Raw genomic sequence first — 27571 nt, 5'->3', positions numbered from 1 at the left:
GAACCCAAGCACAGGACTGGGTAGAGCTTTGGATTCTTGCCCAGAAATAGCTAAGAAGAAAAAATTAAAAAAATTTAAATTGAATCAGGTTGGGCAGACTGGATGGACCATTCGGGTCTTTATCTGCCATCATCTACTATGTTACTATGTTATGTTACTATGAGAGATCCGCAATTCCATGACATAGAATAGGTGTATTATACATATACAGGTTCAAAAACATCTTCAAAGAATTAACCCCCCCATTACTTCAATTAATTGGACCAAGCGTATCCTTTCCCTCCACCTCCAGGAATCTCCCCCACATTTCCTCAAATTGATGCCAAAGGCGAGTTAATAAAGCAGAGAGTTTATATTTCTCACACACCCAGCCCAATTTCTCCTTCATCATCATCAAAGTGGGCACTGTAGGGCTCTTCCAATAAAAAGCCAGTACTAACCTGGCAGCTGTGAAAGCCAAACGGGCCAGCTTGGCTTGAGTATCTGTCACCCCCCCTGGAATCACCCCCAGTAATGCCGTTTCAGCTCGTACTCCCACCCGGCATTGGAGAAGTTGGTCCACATATCCAAAAACCTGCTCCCAATACCCAATAATCCTGGGACACCCCCCACCACATATGTAAAAATGTATCTATATGTCCACACCCTCTCCAACAGGTATCGGTACATGAAGTATACATTTTGCTAAGTAATGCTAGCGATATACCAACGCACCAAGAGCTTAATGGCATTTTCCACCAACTGCGGCGCCACCGCAACATGATGAACCTCATAAATATTTTAAGCTTGCCTTTCATGTCTTCACTGCTAGTCGCCTTTTGCTGGCAGCACAATGGAAAGAGGCCCACCTACCTCCTTGTTGACAATTTCTTTGTAAATTGGACTTTATTTTTTGCATATCTAAGCTAACAGCCCTTGTGAACAATCGTACTTCACGATTTTTAAAGATTTGGGACCCTTATAAAAAATGGACAGAACTCTCTTCCGAGCCATGAGATCTATTAGCATACAATGAAAGCAGTGCATGCAAATAGATCTCATGCATATTCATTGAGGAAATCCTGAAAACCTGACTGGATTGCAGCCCTCGAGGAGGGACTTTGACACCTCTGACCTATAGTGTGTGTGTGTGTGTGTGTGTGTGTATGTGTTAGAGGTCCTCATGTCTAGAAGTTGCCTTGTACTGAAGAACTATTGTACATTTGTTGGACTGGGATTGTCCTATCCTTTGTTTCTCTGTTAGCATGTTTTGTTTGATATATTGCTTTTGTGAAAAATTATTTAAAAAAAAAAGAAATAAAAGAGGTAAATAAAAGTAGCATCAGAGTGGAGTTGATTATTGTTATTGTGTTTTTATATATCTTGAGGCCAAGCCGGGTGTAACCCACTTTGAACTACTACTGAATAATACGAGCTAAAATGTTAACACCACTATAGAGACAAGCCCGTAATTAAGTGGAATAACTAACCACATAAATACATGAGCTTTTCTTGCTACCTCATGCAGCTGATGTAAGAGTGCGCAGCTCTCCCACAATCACAGCGAGAAACATAACCCTATCTATCCTTGGCCTCCTCCACGTCACTATTTACATGAGGTGCCTCAGCCGACAGATTGCGTCAGACATTAGCAAGCCCTACCTATCGCCTGCGGAAAGCTACGCCTCGTGGGGCGAATCTACATTGCTACAGGGCCACGTTAGGCAGCGAAAGCGAGCAGCCAATCAGCTATAGCCACACAATCTATAGCGAACGCCAAGAGCAGTTATAAAAGTCAGCTGTCGGGGCGTTGCTTATCCTTAAAAGGCAATAACGTTTGGCGTGTGGTAATTTTTGGTTACGTTGTGTTTAGGCTCAGAGTGGTGTTTTATCTATTATTTTTTTTTTTTAAGTGGTGTGTCTTGTTTTCTTCGACGATGGAGGCTGCCGCTGAACCCTTGTCTGACTCGGTCACTCTGGTCATTAAAAGCCCGAACCAGAAACTGGAAGATCAGCTGATTGAAGCCCAACGGAGCTGGAGTGTTCAGCAACTTAAGGCTTACCTGCGGCAGGTGTTCCCGGGCCAGCCGGTAAGAGTGATGGTTTGGGGCTTGGCATGGGTCACAGCTGCTACTTGTGAATGGAGGACTCCCTAACGCCCTGAGGAGAATCTGTTCACATCGTGTATCGGGTGGGGAAAATGTAAACACGAACGGGGCTTTTGAGGCCGTTCATCTGTTGCCCTGCGTGTTATCTCTTTTCTTCTGAGGCTGGAAACTACTAGGCTGTTGGCGGATAGTTTTGGTAGTGGTCGTCTTTTCACCTGCCTTGTTGGAGATGCATTCTCTTACTTGTCTTCTAACACTGATGGCCAGAAGTTGTGGCGTGCTGATTGATATGCGCTCGGCAGGGGTTCTTCTGAAAAACAGGGCATCAAGATAATTTTTCCGTTCAGCATTTGTTCGACCTGTGGTAGTCGAACTGTTGAAGCAGTGTGTCCTTCACGATCTGTCAACTAACCAAAGCCAAGATTCTCAAAAAACCGCTTTAAAGAGCGATGGTCTAACGCAGCCGTTTTGATGGTGAATTGAAAAATGACATTTTCAAAAAATCACGCATGCAAATGAGGTAAGTGGACAGTAGCGATGGTTGCTAAATTTGCATGTGCCCATAAAACGCATACTACCCCCCCCAAAAAAAACACAAAAAAACCCAACAACAAAACAGCACAACAGCAGGAGAAATATTCACTCTCCTGTTTCCAACCAACAATTCCCCCCTGCTGATTATCTCCCACTGTCAAATGCCTGACGCTGCCCGGCCGCGCACACCCCCTGCAGTAGGAGAGATGCAGATTTCTCTCCCACTGCCAAGAAGCGCCTGCCACCGCCTGGCCACGTGCGACGTGCCCCTCCTGCAGCAGGAGAGATGCCCATTCTCTCCCACTGCCAAGTGACCCCATCCACCCCATCTCTGACACCCCTCCCCCTTACCGCTAAGTGGGTGACCTGAGGGATGCACATTCCCTTCTCCCAGCTGGCCTGCATCATCCAAAATGAGCCTTCCCCTCATCTTGATATGCACCGGGGAAGGGGCCTAAGGCTCTGATTAGCCCCTTAGGAGTGGCCTTAAGTGTCTGGGCCAATCAGAGCCTTATGTATCCCAAGATACACCAGGGAGGGGAAGGCCCATTTTGGATGACACAGGCCAGCTGGAAGGAGGGAATCTGTGTCCCTCAGGTTATCCACTTAGAAGTAAGGAGGAGGTGGGGGGGAGGGTCACACCAGTAGGAGAGAGTGTGCATCTCTCCTGCTGCAGGAGGGGTGCGCAGCCAGGCAGGGGCATGCATTTCTTGGCAGCGGGAGAGAATTGGCATCTGCTGGGGGAGGGGGGTGTTGCCACTGCTCCTTGTGACCCTAGGCAAGTCAATTAGGCCCAGATTCTCAAAACTAACACTATCGCTAAACTGTTTACAGATGGTTTAGCCCAGTGTTCTTCAACCTTTTTACACCTGTGGACCAGCAGAAATAAAAATTATTTTGTGGACCGACAAACTACTAAGACTGAAATTTAAAAAAACAATTTCCGCCCCGTCTTTGTGAGCTTGGTCTCTGCAAGCCATCTGATCCCATCTGCACCAGCCGCAGTTATGATTTTATATTGAACGTATTTTATTAAAGTATAAAAAGAAACAATATTCTGTACAATTGTCATTTTACAAATATAAATATACATAGCAAGGACCAACAAAGCCCTTGTCTCCCCTCCCCTTCACATATAATATTCCCTCTACTATCAAGAAAACTGAACAAGCCAAGTTATTACAGAATGCTACACAGAAATATCATGCTAACAGAATACTGCAGTCACACATGACAGGAATAGTGTTAGGGGAGTGCCCCCTGGTCTCAGAGAGCCCTAAGCCAGCTGGAAGCTAAAGAAGCACTGCCTGGGATTTGCAGTCCCCATTTATGTCTCTAGCAGGATATATATTTCAAATCTGATATTCAATGACAAAGTAGAAATAAAATTATTTTTTTTCTACCTTTTGCTGTCTCTGGTTTCTGCTTTCATCTTCTTTTCACTCTTTTCCTTCCAGCGTCTGCCTTGTCTCTTCAATCCAGCATCTGCCTGTTCCCCCTCTCCCCCTTCCATATGTATCTGACTTCTTTCTATGCCCTTCTCCCCTTTCCATCCAGCCTCTGCCTCCTGTCTCCTTTTTACATCATTCATTCCAGCTTCACTGCTTTCTTCATTTTTATCTCTCCTATACCAGATTTAGCATCTTTATCCCTCTCTCATTTCTCTGACCCCCCTTTCCAGCATCAATCTCTCTCTACTTTCTCAATCATTTCTCTCCCCTTTCTCTCATCTGATCTCTCCATTCTCCCTGCCAGCTGTTTCCTTCCTTTTTTCCTTCTCCCTTCTCTCCTCCCCTATCCAACAGTAACTCTCTTCTCATCCCTTTCCCTCCTCACCTCCCAGCAGCATCTCTCCTACCTCCCTCCAGATCCAGTAGTAGCTTTCCCTTTATCCAGCAGCTTCCCAGCATCCAACAGTGGTTTCCTCCCCTTCCAGCAGCTCTCAGTACTTGCCTGAAACAGCGATTTACTTAGACAGCCTTGGGTCCGTTGTTGCCTCTGAGGAAAGAGGATGTTGCTGGTGAATCACTGTCCTGGCAAATATAAGAGTTGCTGGGAGGGGAGACAGCCACTTGCTTCCGTGCACGCTGACCATCTCCCTTCCACCTGCACCTTCCCCGCAGCCCCCTTCGGCAACTCAGCAGGGGCAGTGATCAAGACAGGCTGCTGACGTCGGGACCTTTTCTCCGAGTCCTGCCTATTTTGTTTCAACTTCTGTTTCCAAATAGGTGAGACTCACAGAGGGAAGGCCCTGACGTCTGCAACCTGTCTTGATCGCCCAAGGCTGGGTGGAACAGCAGCCTTCCGCCTACACTACCGCAGTCGGCAGGAAATTTAACCGCCGACTCGATCTCGACAGCCATGCATGGACCGACAGGAATTTTCTGAGGACCGACACCGGTCCGCGGACTGGCGATTGAAGAACTGTGGTTTAGCCTGTACACATTTTAGCAGTGGATTATCAAAACTGATAAGAACATAAGAATAGCCTTACTGGGTCAGACCAATGGTCCATCAAGCTCAGTAGCCTGTTCTCATGGGTGGCCAATCCAGGTGCCTAATATATGGCAAAATCCAAGGAGTAGCAATAATCCATACTACCGATCCGGGGGAAACAGTGGCTTCCCCCATGTCCCTCCCAATAACAGACTATGGAGTTTTCCTCCAGGAAATTGTCCAAACCTCTCTTAAAACCAGCTACGCTATCCACTCTTACCACAACCTCTGGCAATGCATTCCAGAGCTTAACTATTCTCTGACTGAAAGTATTTCCTCCTATTGGTTTTAAAAGTATTTTAAGTGTCCCCTAGTCTTTGTAATTTAACAGTGAAAAATTGATCCACTTATACCCGTTCTACTCAACTCAGGATTTTGTAGACTTCCATCATATTTCTCCTCAACCACCTCTTTTCTAAACTAAAGAGCTCTGACCTTTTTAGTCTTTCTTTATACGAGAGGAGTTCCATCCCCTTTATCATCTTGGTTGCTCTTCTTTGAGCCTTTTCTAGTGTCACTATATCTTTCTTGAGATAGGGAGACCATAATTGAAGGCAATACTAATCTAATCTAATGCTTAGTTTTGTATACTGAGACTTCAATCCAGGAAAGCTTGACTCAGTTTACAATGATTAAGTTAGGCCAATAAGGGCATATAGAGAATTAACAAGAAAGATTAGTTTCCAAAATGTTTAGTAAACAGAATGGTTTTCGGAAACTTACAAAAAAAGGGAAGGTAACCAGAACTTAAGCGAAGTGGAAGGTCTTTCCAAAGTCAAGTAAACTTAAGACAGAGATTTACCAAGTGTCTTGATTCTTTTAATACCTTTACTAGATGGACAGGACAACTTGAATTGTTGATCACCCCTTGCAAAAGAGAATCTATTAGAGTTCCAAGATAAAGGAACTAGGGGAGTAAAAATACCACAGAGGATTTTAAGTGACACAGGCACATTTAAACTGAATTCTAAAATATACAGGGAGCCAGTGGGGATTATAAAGCAGTGGGGTCACATGATCAAACTTGGATTTCCTGAAAATCAATCTAGCAGCTGTATTCTGGACCAGGTGAGGTGAGGTCACATCAGGGGCATTATAACGTTCTTAATCTTGCTTACCATTCATTTTTAAAAATAATTCCTAGCATCCTGTTTGTCTTCTTGGCTGCACACTGTGTAGAAGGTTTCTCCGTCAATAGCGAGCTTTCTACTGTGTTTCCCTGAAAATAAGCCCTACCTTTGAAAATAAACCCTAGTCATAAGCAGCTGTGCTTCCCCCGCCCCATCCCACCGTGCAGACGAACCGCTGAATCCATGCTGACCCTCCATCCTTCCCTCCCAACCTATCCCCACCGACCGCGACCATAAATACTTTGCAGCAGAGGAGTGTCGGGCCAGCAGCACTCATAGGCTGCTTCATAGCCTCTTCGCTGGGGCCTTCTGTGTGCCACGTTACTGATGTCATCAGTACACAGAAGGCCCCAGCGAGAAGGCCACGAAGCAGCCTGTGAGTGCTGCTGGCCTGACATTCCTCTGCCGGAAGGTATTTATGGTCACGGTCAGCGGGGATCAGTTGAGAGGGAAGGATGGAGGGTCAGCAGGGGTTTGGCGGTTCAGCGGCGGGTGCTCAAGGGTTCTGCTGCACGAGGGATGGGAGGGAGGATAGGAGGGAAGCTGGGCAAGGGTTTTGCTGCACGAGGGAAGGATGGAAGCTGGGCAAAGGTTTTGCTGCACAGGGGGATGGGAGGGATGGAGGCACAGAAAGATGCTGCAGAGGGAAGGCACATGGGGATAGGTGAGAGGGGAGGAAAAATATTGCACATGTGGGGGAAAGGAAAGAGGAAGAATTGAGGTGAAGGAGAGGCAGGGAGAGGTGATCATGTACATGAAAAAATAAGCCCTTCCCGAAAATAAGACCTAGTGCCTTTTTTGGGCCCCAAATTAATGACACTGTCTTATTTTGGGGGAAGGTATGGTAGCAGTCTCAGACAATGACATACAAATGAGCTCTTCAACATTGAAATGAGCCCTCTGAATTCTTAAAAAATGCCGAGTTTCAAGTTTATTAGGATTTTATATACCGCCTATCAAGGTTATCTAAGCGGTTTTACAATCAGGTACTCAAGCATTTTCCATCTCTGTCCCGATGGGCTCACAATCTAGCCATTATAGAAAAGCGGCACTGACATTTGGCAAAAATAAGTGACTGGTCCAGGGGTGCAGGTAAAGGCATGACGGTGTCGGAGACTGCTAGAAAACCGTGTTATGGAACATAACCCCTACTTCCCCCCTCCTCCTCCTCAGTGGTGGCAAACTCTCTCCTCCCTGCAACAGTGGCAACACCCCCCTGCAGTAGGAGAGATGCTGATCTCTCTCATTGCCAAGAAATTCCTGCCGCTGCCCGGCCAAATACGCCTCCTGTAGCGGGAGTGTTGCCCACTCTCTTCCGCTGCCAAGTGATCCCCCTCCCCGCCATACAACACCTCCGCCTCTGACGCTTCCTCCCCCTTACCTCTTAAGTAGATGACCTGAGGAATGCGGATTCCCTCCTTCCAGCTGGCCTGCATTGTCCAAAATGGGCCTTCCCCTCCCCGGTGCATCTTAAGATGCACTGGGGAGGGTCCTATGCTCTGATTGGCCCAGACATGAAATTTAGCAAATCTTCACGGCTGTCTGTTGACCTCATTTGCAGGTGCAATTTATTATTTTTTTTTTTTTTTTAGAACTTTGCATGTGTGACTTTATTTTTTTTTTTACAAATATAGAAACATAGAAGATGACGGCAGAAAAGGGCTACAGCCCATCAAGTCTGCCCACTCTGCTTACCCACCCCCTGTCTATGCCCTAATGACCCAATTTCCTTATCTTGACCCTCGTAGGGATCCCACATGGGTATCGCATTTATTCTTAAAGTCTGGCACGCTGTCTGCCTCGATCACCTGCACTGGAAGCTTGTTCCAATGATCAACCACTCTCTCTGAAGAAATACTTTCTGGTGTCGCCATGAAATTTTCCGCCCCTGAGTTTGAGCGGGTGCCCTCTTGTGGCCGAGGGTCCCTTGAGAAAGAAAATATCATCTTCCACTTCGACACGTCCCGTGAGGTACTTAAATGTTTCGATCATGTCTCCCCTCTCCCTACGTTTCTCGAGAGTGTAGAGCTGCAATTTGTTCAGTCTCTTTTCGTACGAGAAACCCTTGAGCCCCAAGATCATCCTGGTGGCTGTCCGCTGAACCGATTCAATTCTGCGCACATCTTTACTGTAATGTGGCCTCCAGAATTGCACACTGTACTCCAGATGAGGTCTCGCCATGGCCCTGTACAACAGCATTATGACTTCAGGCTTTCGGCTGACGAAACTTCTATTGATACAACCCAATATCTGCCTTGCCTTAGATGAAGCCTTCTCCACTTGATTGGCAGTTTTCATGTCTGCACTGATGATTACTCCTAAATCTCGTTCTGCTGAAGTCCTAGTTAAAGTTTCTCCGTTCAAGAAGTACGTCCTGCATGGATTTCCGCTTCCGAGGTGCATGGCCTTACATTTCTTAGCATTGAAGCCTAGCTGCCAGGTTGAGGACCAACTTTCCAATGTAAGCAGGTCCTGCGCCATATAATTCTGTAAACTGCATTCAACTTACTTTATTATATAGTTTGGCGTCATCGGCGAATAGTGTTATTTTACCTTGAAGCCCTTCAGTCAGATCCCCTATGAATATGTTGAAAAGGAGTGGACCTAGGACTGAGCCCTACGGCACTCCACTGATCACCTCCGATGTTATATATCGCTTTTTTCAATCCGTTATCAAAGCTGCTGTGTTAGCAGATGTCGCTTATTAACACATTTTTGGGAGAATCCTGGCCTTAATCCCACCATTACCCTGGCATAGGCAGTGGAATGCTTTTTTTTTTTTGGGGGGGGTCCCAAAAGCTCTGCCCTAGCCCCTGCCTCAGAACGCCCAAGCACCACCCCAGATCATGCCCAACTCCATCCCACACCCTGCCCCATAATAGATGCAATTTTTTCCATTCATTTTTCATATACACAAAATATAATCTTAACACTTAATGGTAACCACAAAATTAAACTACACAAAGCATGCTCTTTTTCCCCTCCCAACACTTGCACAGCATTTCTTCCTTTCCTCCACCCATGTGTAATGTCTCCCTCTCTCATTATCCACCATCTTTCTTTTATGCCCTCCCTTGCTGCAAAGCGAATGGGAAAAGAGAGAGGGATCCAGGGTGCATCTCTCCAACTCCTTCTACTGCCACATCCAACATTTCTCCCTCTCCTATCCCTCAGATTGTGTGCAGCATCTTTCACCCCTGCCCACCAGCCTCATGCCCAACATTTCTCCTATCACCGCCCTCCAATACCATGCCACATCTCTCTCTCCATTCCTTCCACTGCCATGTCTAACATTTCTCCCTCTGGCATCCATTTTCTTCTGTCCCATTGTCACTTCTCCATCACCACGTTCAACATTTCTCTCATCTCTCTCTCATCTCCCACCATGTCCAACAATTCTCCTTTCTTCCTTTCCCTCATGTACACCATCTTTCCCTCTCACTCACACCATTCTTGACAATCCCTCCCTTACTTCAGCATCTTTCCCTTCCTCCCTCCATCCTCCCATTCTATGTCTCATTTCCTACCCCCTCCCTTCCAGCCTTTGTCCCAAGTTTGTGCCCCTTCCCAAGGGTGTATACTTGTGTTCTGACTGGCTCTAAGATATCCAAGTAGATTGCTGCCTCCTTTCTTCCAGCTGCTCTTCATTTTTCACAAAGCCACAGGCAGCAGCAGCAGAATATGACCAGAGGTCCTGATGTGCTGGCTGCGCGGCCTGCTACTAAAATGTGCGTGACCAAGCAGCTTAGAGGGAGCATTGCTTTATTCCTTTTTATTTTTTATCTAATCAACTCTATCTCCTCCTCCTCATCCCCTAGCTTTCACATTTCTCATCCTCTTATTCCCTTTTACCTGCTTCCCATTACCACATTTCTACCCTCGTATACTCATTATTTTGCTCACTCATCTTCTTGACGGCTCTTCTACATGGATCCACCATTTCTGGTATCTCCCCTCCTTATGGCTTACTCCACCCTCGTTTCCTTCCTCTTTCTCCCTCCCACAAGTACATCTCTCCATCTCCTCCCTCTCCCCTTCTGCCCCCCCAGTCCATATCCCCTCTGCCTTTCCTTGTCCACCTAACTTTAAATTCTGCCTCAAAACCCCCTCAATTTGACTCAAAATTGATTGGGATGGACTCCCCAGCCCCTAATCTATTGGATATGGACATTGATTGAGCCTGATGGGTGCTGGATCAGCAGATTTGAAATGCATGCTATAGCGTGTAGGGGGGAGGGGGCATGCGTTTCATACTCTGCCGCCTCCTTGTTCTCGGGAACTGGCCTGGGTCTGTACCTCCCAAAGAAAAGCTCACCCGGGGGCCGTTCTGAAGTCTGGTGCAGTTTGCCTGCGTTAAGAGTCTGAGGACTCTTGACACATCACATGTACCTCAACAGTGCCCTGCCATGTTTGTGGAATGGGCTTATCACCGGATTTTATTCGGCTCATTTGAATGGTGTTTCATAAGACCCCACTTGTTTGACGCAGCTGGTGGGTGCGTTGGGGCTTTTTCGGTTTATGGCAAAGCTTCCTTTTAGGAGCTCTCTTCTCTAGCCATGCCAGATTTCAATTGCAATAGTTGCCATGCAGATTTTCTGTATCTTCTTTCTCCTGCCACTAATTAATTTGGATCTGGCTGCTGCTTTTGCTGAGACTAGTTTCTTCGGCCTCCCTGAGCGACTAGATTTGGAGTTTCTGATCCTTCTTTGCATTTTCAACAGGCTTCTGTCATCTTTACAGCTGATCTAAAGAGCTCTATTTAGGTTTTTCACTTTCCAGGCTTTGATCCTGGTCCGATCTCATGTGCCTTTTCCATTCCGTCCACAGATCCTGCGACAGGTTTCAGCACAATGTGATCTCCAGACAATGTTTTCTGATCTGCTACAGCTATGTCTCCACTTTATCTCCTGAATCCTACTTTGGCAGGTCTGAACAGCCTGAGGTTGAAATCTAGAAGGATGCTAGGTTCCATAGGGAGAGGTATGGCCAATAGGAAAAAGGAGGTATTGATGCCTCTGTATAAAACTCTGAGACCTCATTTAGAATATTGTGTACAATTCTGGAGGCCACAACTTCAAAAAGATATAAAAAGGATGGAGTCGGTCCAGAGGAAGGCTACTAAAATAGTGTGTGGTCTTCGTGATAAGGCATATGAAATCCCCAATCTGTATACTTTGGAGGAAAGGTGGAAGAGGGGAGATATAAGTCATTTAAATACAGGAAAACGAAAACAAAACTGCAGACAGTATGTACATGATGCAGGCTGTTTATTATATCAAATATAAATGCAGTTAATATTACCACCCTTTGAAGACAAACCTCTTCAGGGGTCCAGGTTTGGGAAGGTTTGAAATGAACCGCAATTTAAATTGATGATAAACAGAAGCCTGTATAAATGTAGAATCAATCGTGCACCGATACTTACGGCGATAACTTGCTAAAAGCAAAACAGGTTCTTAAGTTTGTCTTCAAAGGGTGGTAATGTTAACTGCATTTATATTTGATATAATAAACACAGTTTTATTTTTTTGTTTTCTCGTTTGTTTTATTTCACTGCAGCCCTTGTTGGATTTTTTCCTTGTTTTCTCTACAGTCGTTTAAATACATACATAATATAAATGTGCATGAATCAAGTCTCCTTCATTTGAAATGAAACTCTGCAATGAGGGCATAGGTTGAAGTTAAGAGGTGATAGGCTCCGAAGTAATCTGAGGAAATACTTTTTTTTATGGAAAGGGTGGTAGATGCGTGGAACACTCTCCCAGAAGAGGTGGTGGAAACAGACTGTCTGAATTCAAGAGGGCCTGTGATAGGCACTTGGGATCTCAGAGAGAGAAAGAGATAATGGTTACTGTGGATGGGCAGACTAGATGGGCCATTTGGCCTTTATCTGCCATCATGTTTCTATGTAGGTAGATTCTGTTGTGCAGGTTTCCAGCACGCAGCCCTCCCTAGTGCTGGGGTGTGAAGTTTCAGAGGTCTCAGGATCACAGGAAACTGTTGTGATACAAACTATTCTTTTTTAGCATCCTCAGGTAGCCGAGTGGCAGTGGCCACTTCATTTCTGGCACATATTTGTCATTCTGGCATGTGCAATGCATTCCCTATTGTGGTGCATGCCTATTCTCTGCTGGTACAAGTTGGTATGGCTGCAGTGCCGGGCATCCTTTATGATCTCTTTTGAGCCTTAATACATGTTCTGCTGGTATAGTCTGAGCGCCGGTCTCTTTAGACTTGGCTTTGGATGCAGACGCTGCCTCGAGGTTCTTTAGCGACCGTCCTTTCAAGGGCTGGATTCTTATCATTATAGGTCGAGTTGACCTCTTCTCAGGTGTTGTGCTCGCTGCCCTCTATTGCTCCCTGTAATCCATTTTCACTGGCTGTTATCTTTGTTTCTCCTGCAGGTATCATCAGGGATATTCAGATTTTTCCTCCTAGAGACATTCACAGGGCTATGTCTCCATTACCATGGTTCCAATTCCAGGCGTCCTTGGGTTCCTGTGCAGTGACTATGCCACGTGCACACACAAAAACCCCCAGTGCTGATGTTAGCTGGGGTGGGTGTGGTTTCCACACAGGGGCACTCATAGGCTGTCTTTCTTTACTGTTTTGTCAGCATGAATTCAACTTTCAGGCATTTGTTAATCCTACTTTGCCTGCCTCTGGCTTGGTTTATGGACTTAGGCAAGTTGCTGGCAACAGTGTAGGGGTCTGCAATATTCTAGAGTGCCTCTTAGTTTTTGGAATGCTTGAACCTGTTCCAGTACCAGGACTGAGGGCTTTGGCGGATGCTCCTTATACTTCCTCGTGCTAGAAGAGCTCAGTGATTTGGAGACATTCTGGTTCTATGGTTGGTCACCACTTCTTACAAATTCCCCTTTTCTGAGTGGTCAACGGAGTTCACTGCTAGCTGCTGTCTCCAGGAGAGTTTCTATTGTCCTTGGATCTCCCAGAGATTTTCCTCCATATTTCAATCTCCCAAGAGCAACACAGGTTTCTGCATTTGCATCAGCATTTCCAGTTCTCAGCTCTGCCCCTTGGCCTAGCAACAACTCATGCACTTTCGTCCCAATGATTGTAGTTGAGACAATTTTCTGTCAACAGGGGGGTCCACATCCACCCTTCCTGGGACAACGGGTGCTCCAGGCTCAGTTTCATTAGGGGGAGTACAGCATGTGTTCTGAAAAGATGTGAATTTTGCAACACCCGGACTGCGGGTTGGGATTGAACACCTATCGTATGGAATCCTCCAGGGACTAACAGAAGATTATCTAAGGTATACACTAATCTTCCACTCTCCCTGTCCCTCACAATTCTGACATCTTTTCATCCCTCCCTCCCTTACCCCATTCCTGAGTCTCACATCTCTTCCCACCTTCCCTCATTTGAGTCCAACTTCTACCTCTCCCCCGAATCTTAAATGTTTCAGGAGGGGCCTTATTTCTAAGCAGGCTCCCTGCTGCGTCCCTTTCCCGACATCTGCTCCTTTCTACCACCCCACCCCCGGCAAGTCTACCCTGAATTTCTTGTAACACTTGCTGGGAGGCGGAACTGATTGGCAGGCTCACTCTGCCAATGGCTTCAGCGTCTTCTCTCTATTGCGGCCCGTCCTCTAACAAATTCCTATTTCCACTGGGGTGGGTTCGCATTGGAGAGAAGACACTGAATCGACTGCCTATAAGTGTTACAAGAAATTCAGGGTAGATGCACGGGGGGGGGAGGGAGGAGTAGATGTCAGAAGGGATGCAGCAGAGAGCCAACCAGCAGGTACACTGGTCGACAGCAAGATGCCGCTCCCTTGAGAGTGTTGAGGGTGCCGCCTCAATTGGTGTTTCTCTGCCCGCCGCAGAATCCCTGTTGACCTTATTACTACCGGCAATTTTTGTGGAGGCCATGGCCTTCCCCATTCCAGCACTATGCTGTGGGAAAACAGTATAGAAAATTGAATAAACAAAGCAGTAGTGTTTGTTTGTTTTTTTTGTCATCTAAGATATGACTCTAAATGTAATCTAGGAAACACTTTTGTGACTGACATAATAAGGTGTGATGTGATTCTTGTTCCAGGTGTTCAGCTTGTAGACCCCTGTGTCTGCTTTTTAAATTGAGGATCTTGTATAAGCCTTCCTTTATTTTTATTTAAATAGCTTAAAAATTAAGGTATTAGGATCCTAGAATAGGATATTTCAAAACTATACTGTCCTATGCATGAATTTCCTATTGAGTCCAATTAACTTTTTGTCTGTGAACCAGTACCAACCTTGTCTTCAAAAGTCAGAAAATGGACTTGGATAGTTTGGTACATCTTTGGCTGCAGTTTATAGGTCTGGGTAAAACAAAGATCCTGTAGCTCTAAAGCATACTGCCTTAAAAAGAAAGGGCTGGGGATTGTTTGGCAAATGCTGACAGCAACTGATAGATCCCTGCTGCAGCTGAGAAGGACCAACAACCAGGAGGCCTGTATCTGTAGCTCCACTGTGGCTGCCCCTTCTCTTTCAACAAGGATATGGTGAATAAAGTAACTTGCCCAAGATGAACAAAATAAAAGTGCCAACAGAAAAATGCAGTAACACTTAAAACCCCCTGATGACGATTGTGTTGAAACGCAGCTTGAGTTGGTGGCATCAGGCAGTAACAGAAGATGTGGTTATGTGGAAATGAATTGAAAGGTCTTTAGAAGACAGATTTTAATGGATATTATGCATGAACACTAAGTCATTTTATCTTGCACTGGGCATGGCTGTGCTGAAGGAACCTGAACTATGCAATAAGAGCAATTAGAACTAATCTAATCTCTAAAATGGACTTTTAAAACATAAAGAAGAGTAAAAGTCAACAGAACTTCATGAGTACATGATTTAAGCCTTAAGGGCCGGTTGGTTCACTGAGCACTTTATTTTGCTTTGTTCATATTTATTTTGTGATTGAGGTTATATAACGTTATGTATGTAGAATGATTTTTAAAAATATTTACAATAAAGAATTATAAATTAATTAGTCTTTAAGCCTGTTGCATTAACGGGTGCTACAATGTTTGTCTGTCTTTCTTTCTGCTTTGTCTCTCTCCCTGTCTATCTTTCTTCCTTTCTTTCACCTCCCTCCTGCTGTCTCTGTCTGTCTTTCTTTCTATCTGTCTCTCTCCCTGCCACCTATGCAGCAGCAGCATTTCCCTCCCCCCACTTCCCTGTGCAGCTGCCGCAGTAGCATTCCCTCCCTCTCCATTTCCCTGTGCAGCATCATTTCCCCACCCCACTTCCTTGTGCAGCAGCATTTCCCTCCCCCTTCCCTGTGCAGAAGCTGCAGCAGCATTCCCTCCCCCTCCATTTCCCTGTGCAGCAGCATTTCCCTCCCCCTCACTTCCCTGTGCAGAAGCTGCAGCAGCATTTCCTCCCCCTCCATTTCCCTGTGCAGCAGCATTTCCCTCCCCCTCACTTCCCTGTGCAGAAGCTGCAGCAGCATTTCCTCCCCCTCCACTTCTCTGTGCAGCAGCGGTATTTCCCTCCCCCTCCACTTCTGTGCTGTGCAGCAGTGGTATTTCCCCCCTTCCCTTCCCATGGTCTGGCCGGCTCCCTTAGTCCCTTGCCGGAGTTATTTTTTAAGTTTAAAGGTGCTGCGACGGCTCCTCTCACGATCCCCGCCTGCATCAGAAGCCTTCTCCAACGCAGGCGTGGTTCGTGAGAGGAGCTGCCACCGCGGCTTTGAACTTAAAAATAAACTTCGGGCGTGGAGTATAAGGGAGATGGCCAGACCGCACAATATTTCCTTGGGGTCCGCAAGTGTGGGGCCGTTGTAAGCGCGCATGCGCACTCCTGCCGGCCACAAACCTACGTATCACGCAGGTAGGAGTGCGCATGCGCGCTTAGCGTTATTATAGATTAGAGGGTAATTTATGTATAGTATTTGAGTGATTACCAGGAAGTTAAATCTAATACCCTGCTTTTTTTATAGTATTAAAAAGAAAGCAGCCATGGTGTGATGTCTGCAGGGACCCTTGTTTTAACTCCTATGGACCTCAGACTCTGCTTTTTTCAAGAATGAACATTTCCTGCTGCAGAATGGACATTCCCTGCTGTCTACTTTGAGCGCTTAAAGCCTTTGGCCAAAAAGGGACAGATGAATTTTTTAAATTTATTATTATGCCTCTCCAAGTACACAACGGAAGAGTTGAGACCAAGATGGCCAAACAGGTTGAAAAGGTGATGGGAAAAGCTAGAAGTATGCTAGGGTGCATAGGAAGTGGTATGGCCAGTAGGAAAAAGGAGGTATTGATGCCCTTGTATAAAACTCTGGTGAGACCTCATTTAGAATATTGAGTACAGTTCTGGAGAACACACCTTCAAAAAGATATAAAAAGGATGGAGTCAATCCAGAGGAAGGCTACTAAAATGGTGTGTGGTCTTCATCATAAGGCGTATGGGGACAGACTTAAAAATCTTAATATGTAAACTTTAGAGCAGCATATTGCAAACTGTGTGCTGCAGCACACCAGTGTGCCTCCTGAGATTTCAAGTGTGCCACAGCACACTGAGGAGGAGAAGTGCTGGCTGACTGCCTACAGGACGTGCCTCTCACAAAGAGAGGCACATCCTGTAGGAAATCAGCCGGCACCAGCACCTCTCCTTCTCTCCGGCCCTTTTCCTTGCAGGCACCCTCCACTGCTGGCGCAGGGTCCATTCGAAGGGCCTTTTTGCATGCATGGACGTTGCATGATGTCGTGTTTGCATGTGACATCACAGCGATGTCACGTACTTACAGGTGTCTCGAGCCGCAGACACTAGATTTAGTGTGCCCCGGCTTGAGAAAGATTGCGAGACACTGCTTTAGAGGAAAGGCAGAAAAGGCGATATGATATTTAAATACCTATGTGGTGTAAATGCACATTAATCAAGTCTTTTATTTGAAAGGAAGCTCTGGAATGAGGGCACCATTTCAAGAATCTGGCCCTTGGAGTACATAGATTTCTTTCTTTGTTGGACGGAGTGGAAAATTGTGCATAGGCATTTATGCAATTGTGTAGGGATGTGGTAAAGACACCAACGCTCTACCTGCAACTGTACAACATGACACCCAGCTGTATCTCTTCCACCTCACAACACACAGCTAGCACTCTTGACAGCATACACACACAGCACTCTTCTTCCCTTCTTCAGCCCCAACTAGTGCTGCACGATTAAGGAAAAATTTCGATTCGATTCAGCCTATTGAATTGTTTTTTTTGATTCGATTTTCCTGCCCAATTGGGTGTTTGGTTTTTTCCAAACATCCTGGTGGGTTTATTTTATTCCCCCTTTGCCTTCTCCTAACCACACTGGCGCTGTGGTGTAAACAAAATAAACAAAATACTTTTCCTCTCTGTTAAATCCTAACTCGCGTTCGGTTTAACACCAGCTCTGGCAGGATACACATTTCAAATCTGACATATTGGAATCACAAAACAGAAAATAAAATTAGTTTTTCTACCTTTTGTTGTCTGGTCATTATTCAAATCTTGTTGGTCCCAGGCTCTGATTGTCTTCTGATAACTTGCTTGCCAGGGTCTCCTTCTTTCTTCTTTCTCCATGCTAACCATCCATCTGCCATCTCTGTCCTCCCTTTCCCTCCCCAGGAGGCCTGGTATCTTAACTTTTTTTCGTCTTCCTCCACAGAACTACCTTTTATTAACTAACCTTTCATCCAGCATCTCGCCCTCCTTCCCCACCACCCCAGGGTTCACCATCTCTCCCTTTCTTTTCCCAACTACCCTCCACACCATCCCTTGTGTCCAAATTCTCTCCCTTTGTGTCCCCCCCCCCTTTGAAGGCCTGTCTGTGTGCGCCCCCCCCTTTGAAGGCCTTTCTGTGTGTGATCCCCCCCTTGAAGGCCTGTGTGTGACCCCCCCCCTCTTTGAAGGCCTCTCTGTGTGTGTGTCCTTCACCCTCCTTTGAAGGCCTGTCTGTGTGTGTGTCCTTCACCCTCCTTTGAAGGCCTGTCTGTGTGTGTCCTTCACCCTCCTTTGAAGACCTGTCTGTGTGTGTTCTTCCCCCTCCTTTGAAGGCCTGTCTGTGTGTGTGGGTGTGTCCTTCCCCCTCCTTTGAAGGCCTGTGTGGGTGTGTCCCTACTTTGAAGGCCTGTGTGGGTGTGTCCCTCCTTTGAAGGCCTGTGTGGGTGTGTCCCTCCTTTGAAGGCCTGTCTGTGTGTGGGTGTGTCCCTTCTTTGAAGGCCTGTCTGTGTGTGGGTGTGTCACCCTTCTTTGAAGGCCTGTCTGTGTGTGGGTGTGTCACCCTTCTTTGAAGGCCTGTCTGTGTGTGGGTGTGTCACCCTTCTTTGAAGGCCTGTCTGTGTGTGGGTGTGTCACCCTTCTTTGAAGGCCTGTCTGTGTGTGGGTGTGTCACCCTTCTTTGAAGGCCTGTCTGTGTGTGGGTGTGTCACCCTCCTTTGAAGGCCTGTCTGTGTGTGGGTGTGTCACCCTCCTTTGAAGGCCTGTCTGTGTGTGTGTCCTTCACCCTCCTTTGAAGGCCTGTCTGTGGGTGTGTCCTTCACCCTCCTTTGAAGGCCTGTCTGTGGGTGTGTCCTTCACCCTCCTTTGAAGGCCTGTCTGTGGGTGTGTCCTTCACCCTCCTTTGAAGGCCTGTCTGTGGGTGTGTCCTTCACCCTCCTTTGAAGGCCTGTCTGTGGGTGTGTCCTTCACCCTCCTTTGAAGGCCTGTCTGTGGGTGTGTCCTTCACCCTCCTTTGAAGGCCTGTCTGTGGGTGTGGGTGTGTCCCTCCTTTGAAGGCCTGTCTGTGTGTGTCTCCTTTGAAGACCTGTCTGTGTGTGTGTGTGTCCCTCCTTTGAAGGCCTGTGTGTGTCCCTCCTTTGAAGGCCTGTGTGTGTGTGTGTCCCCCCCCCCTTGAAGGCCTGCTGCAAGATTACGATGCCAGCGATCTGTGTGCTGTTTCCTCCACCGTGGTCCTGCCCCTCCTCTGTCAGGACCACGGTGGAGGAAACAGCACCGAAGCAGAGCAAAGATTGCTGGCATCTCGATCTTGCTGCAGGCTGCTTCTGTATAGTAAATGGTGCTGGGACGCCGGTTGGGGGGAGGCGGAACTGGAAGCCAGGGAGGGGAACCGGACAACTGCACTAACTGGCTGACAATTCCCCCTCGCCCTCTAAAGCAGGTGCGGTGGCTGGCCCGCAAGAGCAGCGCTGCCCCTCCTGCTTTGGGGGGGAGGGTCAGAAGAATCGGGAAGCCGATTTTTTGTTTTGTTTTTGTTTTGCTTATCTATTCAATATCGATTCACCCAAAGTGAATCGGGCAGCACTAGCCCCAACTAATTGAGGATCAATAAGGGAAACAACATCTATGCATTATCCTTTGCCACTCTGATACTGAATACAAAACCTGAACCATGATTTGTATTTTTGTTTTTACTTTATGTATGTACTAGTCTTATAGCCCATTACATTAACGGGTGCTAGAATATATGTGTGTGTGTCTGTCTTTATTTCTTTCTCTCTCTCTCTCCTTAGCCCCTTTCTTTCTTTCTGTCTGTCTTTTTCCTTGGCTGTCCACCCCTTGCCTGTTCCCCCTGTCCATTGTCCCTTCCTTTTACGTCCCCTGTGCCAACCACCACCCCTTCACTGCTCTCCTTATGCAGCAGCAGCCCTTCTCCCTTTGTTTTACCTCCCCCCCAGTCCAGCAGCACCTCTTTCCTTCTCCCCCCTGTCCAACATTAGGCCTCCGTTAGTCTTTTTCTTCACCCCCCCCGTCCATCAGCACCTCTTTCCTTCTCCCCCTGTCCAGCAGTAGGCGTCCCTTCCTTTTTCTCCCCCCTCCTCCTTCTTATCCCTATGATACACTTACCTTGCTCTGCCCCTGATCAGAGGTTCCCGACAGCCGCCCAGTTGCACCCATTGGAAAAGTTCCTTCTGCCGCATCCCGCACCCCTCCTGATGCGACTCCGCTGTCTTTCTGTCTGTCTCTGTCCCTGGCCCCCTTTGTCTGTCTGTCTTTCTGTGTATCTCTCTGCCCCTGTGTCTTCCTTCTTTTCTTTCTCTCCCTTCCTCCCTCTGTCTGTCTGTCCGAAGCAGCATTCCCTCCGCCTCCATTTCCCTCCCCCCACACCAGTTCTCTGTGCACCTGCCCCTGTATCTTTCTTCTTTTCTTTCTGTCTCTCTTCCTCCCTCTGTCTGTCTGTCCAAAGCAGCATTCCCTCCCCCTCCATTTCCCTCCCCCCACACAAGTTCTCTGTGCAGCAGCATTAGCGTTTCATCTAACCCCCTTTCCCTTCCCGCAGTCCCGACTACAAACGCGGTCCCGAGTCCTTTTCCGCCCCCCCTTCCCTTCCCGCGGGCCCGATTACACGTGGCGATTCAAGCAGCGTGTGCAGCAGTCTTCACACGCTGATTCGGGTCCTTCTACTGGCCTGATTTACTCTGGCACGTCCCTGATGACATCATCAGAGACGCGGCAGAGCAAATCAGGGCAATAGAAGGGCCCGGAGCAGCGTGTGAAGACTGCTGCACACGCTGCTTAAATCGGCAGTCGGGCCTGCGGGAAGAGAAGGGGGGGGCGGCAAAGGACTCGGGTCCCGGGCAGCGGAAAGTTGTTGGGCTCCTCGGTGGGGGCGCTGAGCGGCCGCGATCCCTCTCCTCCCAGACCCCCCTCCACCCCGCTGGAGGAACGGAGATCGGCGGATAGCTGCGGTCCCGGCTTGTGGAGGCGATTGGGTGACGTATAAGCGCGCATGCGCACTCCTGCGACCATGGAAGCACGCAAATAGGAGTGCGCATGCGCGTCTAGCCTTTTATTATATAGGATACTTGGAAATGCTGTGACTCCAGGCGGTATAAAGTTTTTTTTTTAAAATAAAATAAACCTTGCGGTTCCAATTCTATATTCAGTGCTGGGTAGCAGAAAGAAGCTGTGGCCTGTACCTGGAGATCCTTAAGCCCTGTCAATTAAATTTCCCAAATCTCTCCTACCATGTACCTTTTTAAAGAGCTGATCTTCACTGGCAGTGAGCAGCAGGAATGATGGCACATTGCACATACCAACCCCTTAGCCTTATGCAGAAGGCCCTGTATCAGTCTTGGTGCCAGTGAAGATCGGCTCTGAAAGGTATATGGCAATGGGCTTGAGACACTGCTTTGGGGGAGGGAGGATAGACTTGCCCACCCAAAATTGGTTGTTTGGCTATCCCCGTGTGATGTACTCTGCTGCGGCTGCCCATGTGTTCTGCTTGCAAACATTAGGCACCAAGTCTGGTTTATGGTTCAAACAATTTTTATTGATGCAAACAGAGTAAGCAAAACAATGGCAAAAAAAGGGTTCATAGCAACAAACAATGAAGCATCTTCCTCAACAGTATAACAAGCATCAAATGGTTAAGGATTAACATCAACAAACCCTCTGCAAAGTCCACCCATGGCAAGCGAGGCCAGTGTTGGTGGAATGACACCCCGAGGCCCTGGACTCTTATGAGCCCCTAAGAAGGCCACTCCACCTCCCTCTCTCCCTCCCTCATCTCTAAAGATTATTATTCCAGGACAAGCAGGCAGGTATTCTCACTAGTGGGTGACGTCATCCAACGGAGCCCCAATGCAGACATCTCACAAGCATACTTGCTTATAGAAACTTTAGAAGTTTTGAGTTGCCCGCACCACACATGTGCGAGTGCCTTCCCGCCCGATGCACCGGGCGCGTCTCCTCAGTTCTTACTCTTCCGCGGAGCCGAGAAGTCCGTCTTCGACTCTCTGCACGAAGTACCTTCACTTGTGCCTTCTGTGTCCACGGTTTTGGGTTTTATTTACTCATTATCATTGGTTCGCGTTGCGTTTTCTTGTTTTTCAAAAAAAAAAAAATTTATTTCGTTTGTTCGACCGAGTAGGCCACATAGTCATGGCCCCGCTGCTTCGATCTTGCAGCGGAGCTTTTTCGGCCTATGTCCCGGCCTGTCACCGGTTTTAAAAAGTGCAAGTGCCAGCGTGCGATTTCGTTGACAGACCCTCATCGACACTGTATTCAGTGTCTCGGGCCTCAACACCTTCCGAAATTGTGCCGGCCTTGCTCCACACTTACAGCACGTGCTTTTAAGCGTCGCTGCATCTTGTGGGAGTCGCTGTTCAGCATGGGGGCGTCGCCGGAGCTGTCATCGCAGAGCGCCATGCCTTTGGCTTCCGCTTCGACCTCGAATCTGCTCAAGCCTGCTTCGTTCGTGCCGGCTTCAACTCTGACGCCTGCTGCGGTGCCTTCCCCTGTCTCCTCAGGTCAGGTAACACAGCCTCCCATTCCTCCAGTGGTGCTCAAGGTGCCCAAGGCTTCTAAGCCCAAGCCCCTTGGCGGCCAAGATCGCGAAGACCATGCAGGAGGTCCCATTGCAGATGCGGATCCCTCCTTGCCGGCTTCGTTCCATACCCTGATGGAGAAGCAATTTGTCGAGCTCTTTACTAAGATTGGGCCGACGCTTCTCTCCCAAATTCAGCCTGGGCAAGCGGAGGCCTCCTGCGAGATCGAGCTGCCTCCGGTGCCCCCTCGACGTACACTCTCGCTGCTGGGAGCCGAGTCTCGGCGAGTGTCTGGTCTGGCTTCGGGGCATGCATCGCAAGGAGTAGAGTCTTTGCCCATGCCGCCGTCGATTCACTAGATGCATGGCGCTGAATCCTCCACCCTGCCTGGAGCAGAACCTTCGTCCTCAATGCCGAGCCTCGAGGGTTGGAGGGTGCCTCGAGGGGCTTCTTCTCAGCCTCCTCTGCTTCACTCCACTGCCTCCAGCCCCATCTACTCACTGGACGCCTTGTCTGGGCCTCGACGTTTGAGACCTGCTTCTCGCCACAGTTCTGGTCGTCGCTCGAGACATTCATTGAGGCATTCATCGAGGCATGCCTCACATGTTGTAAGCAGCCCTTTAGGGAGTATTCTCCGCCGGCTTACTCGCCTCCTCCTCCTATGCCAGAGCTCGAGGACATCGTGGGATCGTTCTCTCCCTGCCGATCCTCGGCCTCTGCGGATCAGGACACCTTGACTTCATCGAGCTCTTCTCGAGGCCCGGCTCTGGCTGACCAACTATCTTTCTCATCTTTCCTGCGTCAAGATGGCGGTGGATCTTGATATTACCCTGGACTCGGGTTCCAAGTTTTCTAAGGAGTATTTGGAGACGATGCATCTTCCCCAGCCTCCTGCTGAGTCTCTCCGTCTGCCTCTGCATAAGCTTCTGGACCAGACCTTCATGAGATGTTTCGAGACTCCTTACTCCATTCCCGCTGTTCCCGGGAAGTTGGATGCCAGGTACCGCACGGTGCACCATAAAGGCTTCGACGGTGCACAGCTCTCTCACCAGTCCCTCTTGGTAGAGTCCTTCTTTAAGTGGTCTCATCCCTCCCAGGTCTATGCCTCCACTTCCCCTGGCCGGGAGGGCAAGACCATGGACAGATTTGGCAGGCGCATTTATCAGAACTCGATGATGGCCTCTCGAGTCCTGAATTATAGCTTTCACCTTGCGACATACTTTGAGTTTTTTCTCTCCATTCTACAGAAGTTTCTGCCATATTTGGACTCTCAGGCTCGCTTCGAGTACTCAGAAGTCCTGGCGTCGCTGTCCCAACTTCGTCTGCAGATGATGCAATCATCTTACGACACTTTTGAACTCTCTGCGAGAGCTCCTGCTTGTTCTGTGGCCATGCGACGCCTGGCGTGGCTTCGGACCATTAATATGGACCCGAATCTCCAGAACAGGCTGGCGAACGTGCCATGTGCAGAAGCTGACCTCTTTGACGAGTCCATCGAGGCGGCGACGGAGAAGCTGTCGAAGCATGAGAAGTCATTTCAATCCATTCTCCGCCAGAAGCCCAAGCCTGCTCTTGCTCAACCGTTTCGCCCGCCTATGATCTATCAGCAGCGCTACCCACTGAAGCAGGCACCCACCATCCATCAACCTGTGAAGCGACAGCACCAGCAGAAACTCCCACAAAAGCCTCAGCCGTCTGCTGTCCCCAAGGCCCCTCAGCCTTTTTGACTGTCTCGTAGAGAGCATAACCTCCACCGTTCTGCCCTCCCCGGTTTTTCCCATCGGAGGTCGTCTCCATCATTTTTATCATCGATGGACGACTATTACCACCGACCTCTGTGTCCTTTCCATCGTAAGAGAGGGATACGCTCCAGTTCCATCAAGTTCCTCCGGAACATCCTCCAAGAGAGTATCCTTCCAACTTAACCCAGACAGCCCTTCTTCTTCAGGAAGCTCAGGCTTTGCTCCAGATTCGTGCTGTCGAGCCGGTCCCTGTGGACCAACAGAACAAGGGTTTTTACTCACGGTACTTCCTTGTTCCGAAGAAGACGGGTGACCTGCGTCCTATTTTGGACCTCAGGGTGCTCAACAAGTTTCTGGTCAGGGAGAGGTTTCACATGTTGAGGCTTCTCTCTATCCCCTCCTCGAGCAGATTATGCTCTCTGGATCTCAAGGAGGCCTACACTCATATTCCCATCCATCCGGCCTCCTGTCAATTCCTCAGATTTCGGGTGGGACATCTTCATCTTCAATACAGAGTGCTTCCTTTCGGCCTGGCTTCATCACCCAGAGTCTTCACCAAGTGCCTGGTTGTAGTGGCCGCAGCACTCAGGAACCATGGTCTTCAGGTGTTTCCCTACCTCGACGACTGGCTCATCAAGGATTCCACGTCTCAGTGTGTCATCCAGGCGACCCAGCGGACGATCTGGTTCCTGCAGAGTCTGGGATTCGAGATCAACTTTCCCAAATCCCATCTGCAACCTTCCCAGACTCTTCCCTTGATCGGAGCTGTTCTGGATACTGTTCAGCTCAGAGCGTTCCTTCCTCCTCAACACCTGGCAGCTCTTCTTCATCTTTGTCTCTCAGTCTCCTCTCGCCCGTCCATCTCGGCGAGACACATGATGGTGCTTCTGGGCCACATGGCTTCTACAGTGACTCCTTTTGCCAGACTTCACCTGCGGATTCCAGTGGACCCTGGTGTCTCAATGGTCACAGATCTCCGACCCTCTGACTCGACACATTCAGGTCACTCCTGCTCTGCTACAGTCTCTTCGCTGGTGGATGCTCTCTTCCAAACTCTCCAGAGGTTTGCTGTTTCACATGCCTCCCCATCAGAAGGTCCTCACGACCGACTCCTCGAACTATGCTTGGGGGGCTCATCTGGACGGTCTCTGCACCCAGGGCTATTGGACGAGTGCAGATCATCTGTGCCACATCAATCTACTGGAACTCAGGGTGATTTTCAATGCTCTTACTGCTTTTCAGCATCTGCTTCACGACTTGGTGGTCCTCATTCGCACGGACAATCAGGTTGCCATATATTATGTCAACAAGCAGGGAGGCACGGGATTGGCCTCCCTCTGTCAGGAAGCTCTGAAAGTTTGGGATTGGGCAATTCGCCACAACACCTTCCTCAAAGCTGTCTATATTCAGGGGGTGGACAATGCCTTGACGGACAACTTGAGTCGCATTCTACAGCCTCCCGAATGGACTCTCCATTCCACGCCCCTCCATCACATCTCTCTGTGGGGAACGCCTCAGATAGACCTCTTTGCAGCCCCCCACAACTTCAAACTGCCTCAGTTCTGCTCTAGGATCTACACTCCTCATCGCCTCGAGGCAGATGCTTTTCTTCTGGACTGGGGGAATCTCTTTCTGTATGCGTTTCCTCTCATTCAAAAGACTCTAGTCGAGCTCAAGTCCGACCGGGCCACCATGATTCTGATTGCTCCTCGGTGGCCCAGGCAACCTTGATACTCCCTTCTTCTGCAACTCAGCAGCAGGGAGCCCTTCCTTCTGCCAGTGTTTCCATCTCTGCTTACGCAGCATCAGGGATCTCTGCTTCATCCCAACCTGCAGTCGCTACACCTGACAGCTTGGTTCCTCTCAACATAGCTCCCCTTCAGTTTTCACAAGCTGTGCGGGATGTTTTGGAAGCTTCAAGGAAGCCTGCTACTAGACAATGCTGTTCCCAGAAATGGACTAGATTCTCTACTTAGTATTTTTCTCATCACAAGGAGCCTCAACATGCCTCCTTGTCCTCTGTTTTGGACTATCTTTTGCACCTGTCTCAATCTGGCCTCAAGTCTACATTGATACGAGTCCATCTTAGTGCAATCGCTGCTTTCCATCAGCCTCTTCAAGGGAAACCTCTTTCTGCACATCCTGTGGTTTCCAGATTCATAAAAGGACTTTTCCATGTCAATCCTCCCCTCAAACCTCCTCCAGTGGTTTGGGACCTCAATGTTGTTTTTCTCAGCTTATGAAGCCTCCATTTGAACCTCTTAACAAGGCTCCTCTGAAGTATCTCACTTGGAAAGTGGTGTTTCTCATTGGCCTCACATCTGCTCGTCGAGTTAGTGAGCTTCAAGCATTGGTTGTGGATCCACCTTTTACAGTGTTTCATCATGACAAGGTGGTCCTTCGCACTCATCCCAAATTCCTCCCCAAGGTGGTCTCGAATTTAATCTGAATCAATCCATTGTTCTTCCTGTGTTTTTTCCAAAGCCTCATTCTCATCCTGGAGAATCAGTTCTTCACTCTCTGGATTGTAAACGTGAGTTGGCTTTCTACCTGGAACGCACCAAGCCACACAGAACTGCTCCTCAGCTTTTCGTCTCGTTCGATCCGAACAAGTTGGGACGCCCTATCTCTAAGCGTACCATCTCCAACTGGATGGCGGCTTGTATCTCTTTCTGCTATGCCCAGGCTGGATTGCCCCTTCACAGTAAAGTCACAGCCCATAAGGTCAGAGTTATGGCAGCCTCTGTAGCCTTCCTCAGATCGACACCGATTGAGGAGATCTGTAAGGCTGCCACTTGGTCCTCGGTTCACACTTTCACTTCTCATTATTGTCTGGATACTTTCTCCAGACGGGATGGACAGTTTGGCCAAACAGTATTACAAAATTTATTCTCCTAAGTTGCCAACTCTCCCACCATCCCATTGTGGTTAGCTTGGAGGTCACCCACTAGTGAGAATACCTGCCTGCTTATCCTGGGATAAAGCAATGTTACTTACCGTAACAGTTGTTATCCAGGGACAGCAGGCAGCTATTCTCACATCCCACCTCCTCCCCTGGGTTGGCTTCTCTGCTAGGTATCTGAACTGAGGAGACGCGCCCTGTGCATCGGGCGGGAAGGCACTCGCGCATGCGCGGTGCGGGCAACTCGAAACTTCTAAAGTTTCTACAAGCAAGTATGCTTGTGAGATGTCCGCATTGGGGCTCCGTTGGATGACGTCACCCACTAGTGAGAATAGCTGCCAGCTGTCCCTGGATAACAACTGTTACGGTAAGTAACATTGCTTTCCTGTAACTCAGTACCAAAATCCAATAGAATCCCCTCCTCCCCCCCCCCCCACC

General features: G+C 48.3%; 1 protein-coding gene across 2 annotated transcripts in view; it reads left to right on the top strand.

The window, feature by feature from the left end:
- The first annotated feature begins 1791 nt into the window (after positions 1 to 1791).
- Positions 1792 to 27571, top strand: part of HERPUD1 (homocysteine inducible ER protein with ubiquitin like domain 1) — a 140190-nt gene continuing 114410 nt past the window's right edge. The window contains exon 1 of one of the 2 annotated variants that reach the window (XM_033943137.1): positions 1792 to 2069. In XM_033943137.1, the coding sequence (XP_033799028.1) occupies positions 1917 to 2069 (153 nt within the window). In that variant the 5' untranslated portion in view covers positions 1792 to 1916. The remainder of the gene's footprint in view (positions 2070 to 27571) is intronic. The other variant, XM_033943136.1, reaches the window with a different exon arrangement.

The sequence above is a fragment of the Geotrypetes seraphini genome, chromosome 4, assembly GCF_902459505.1.
Source record: "Geotrypetes seraphini chromosome 4, aGeoSer1.1, whole genome shotgun sequence".
Classification (NCBI taxonomy): Eukaryota; Metazoa; Chordata; class Amphibia; order Gymnophiona; family Dermophiidae; genus Geotrypetes; species Geotrypetes seraphini.
The sequence above is the reverse complement of the archived record's forward strand: the minus strand, read 5'-3'. Positions and strand labels throughout refer to the sequence as shown.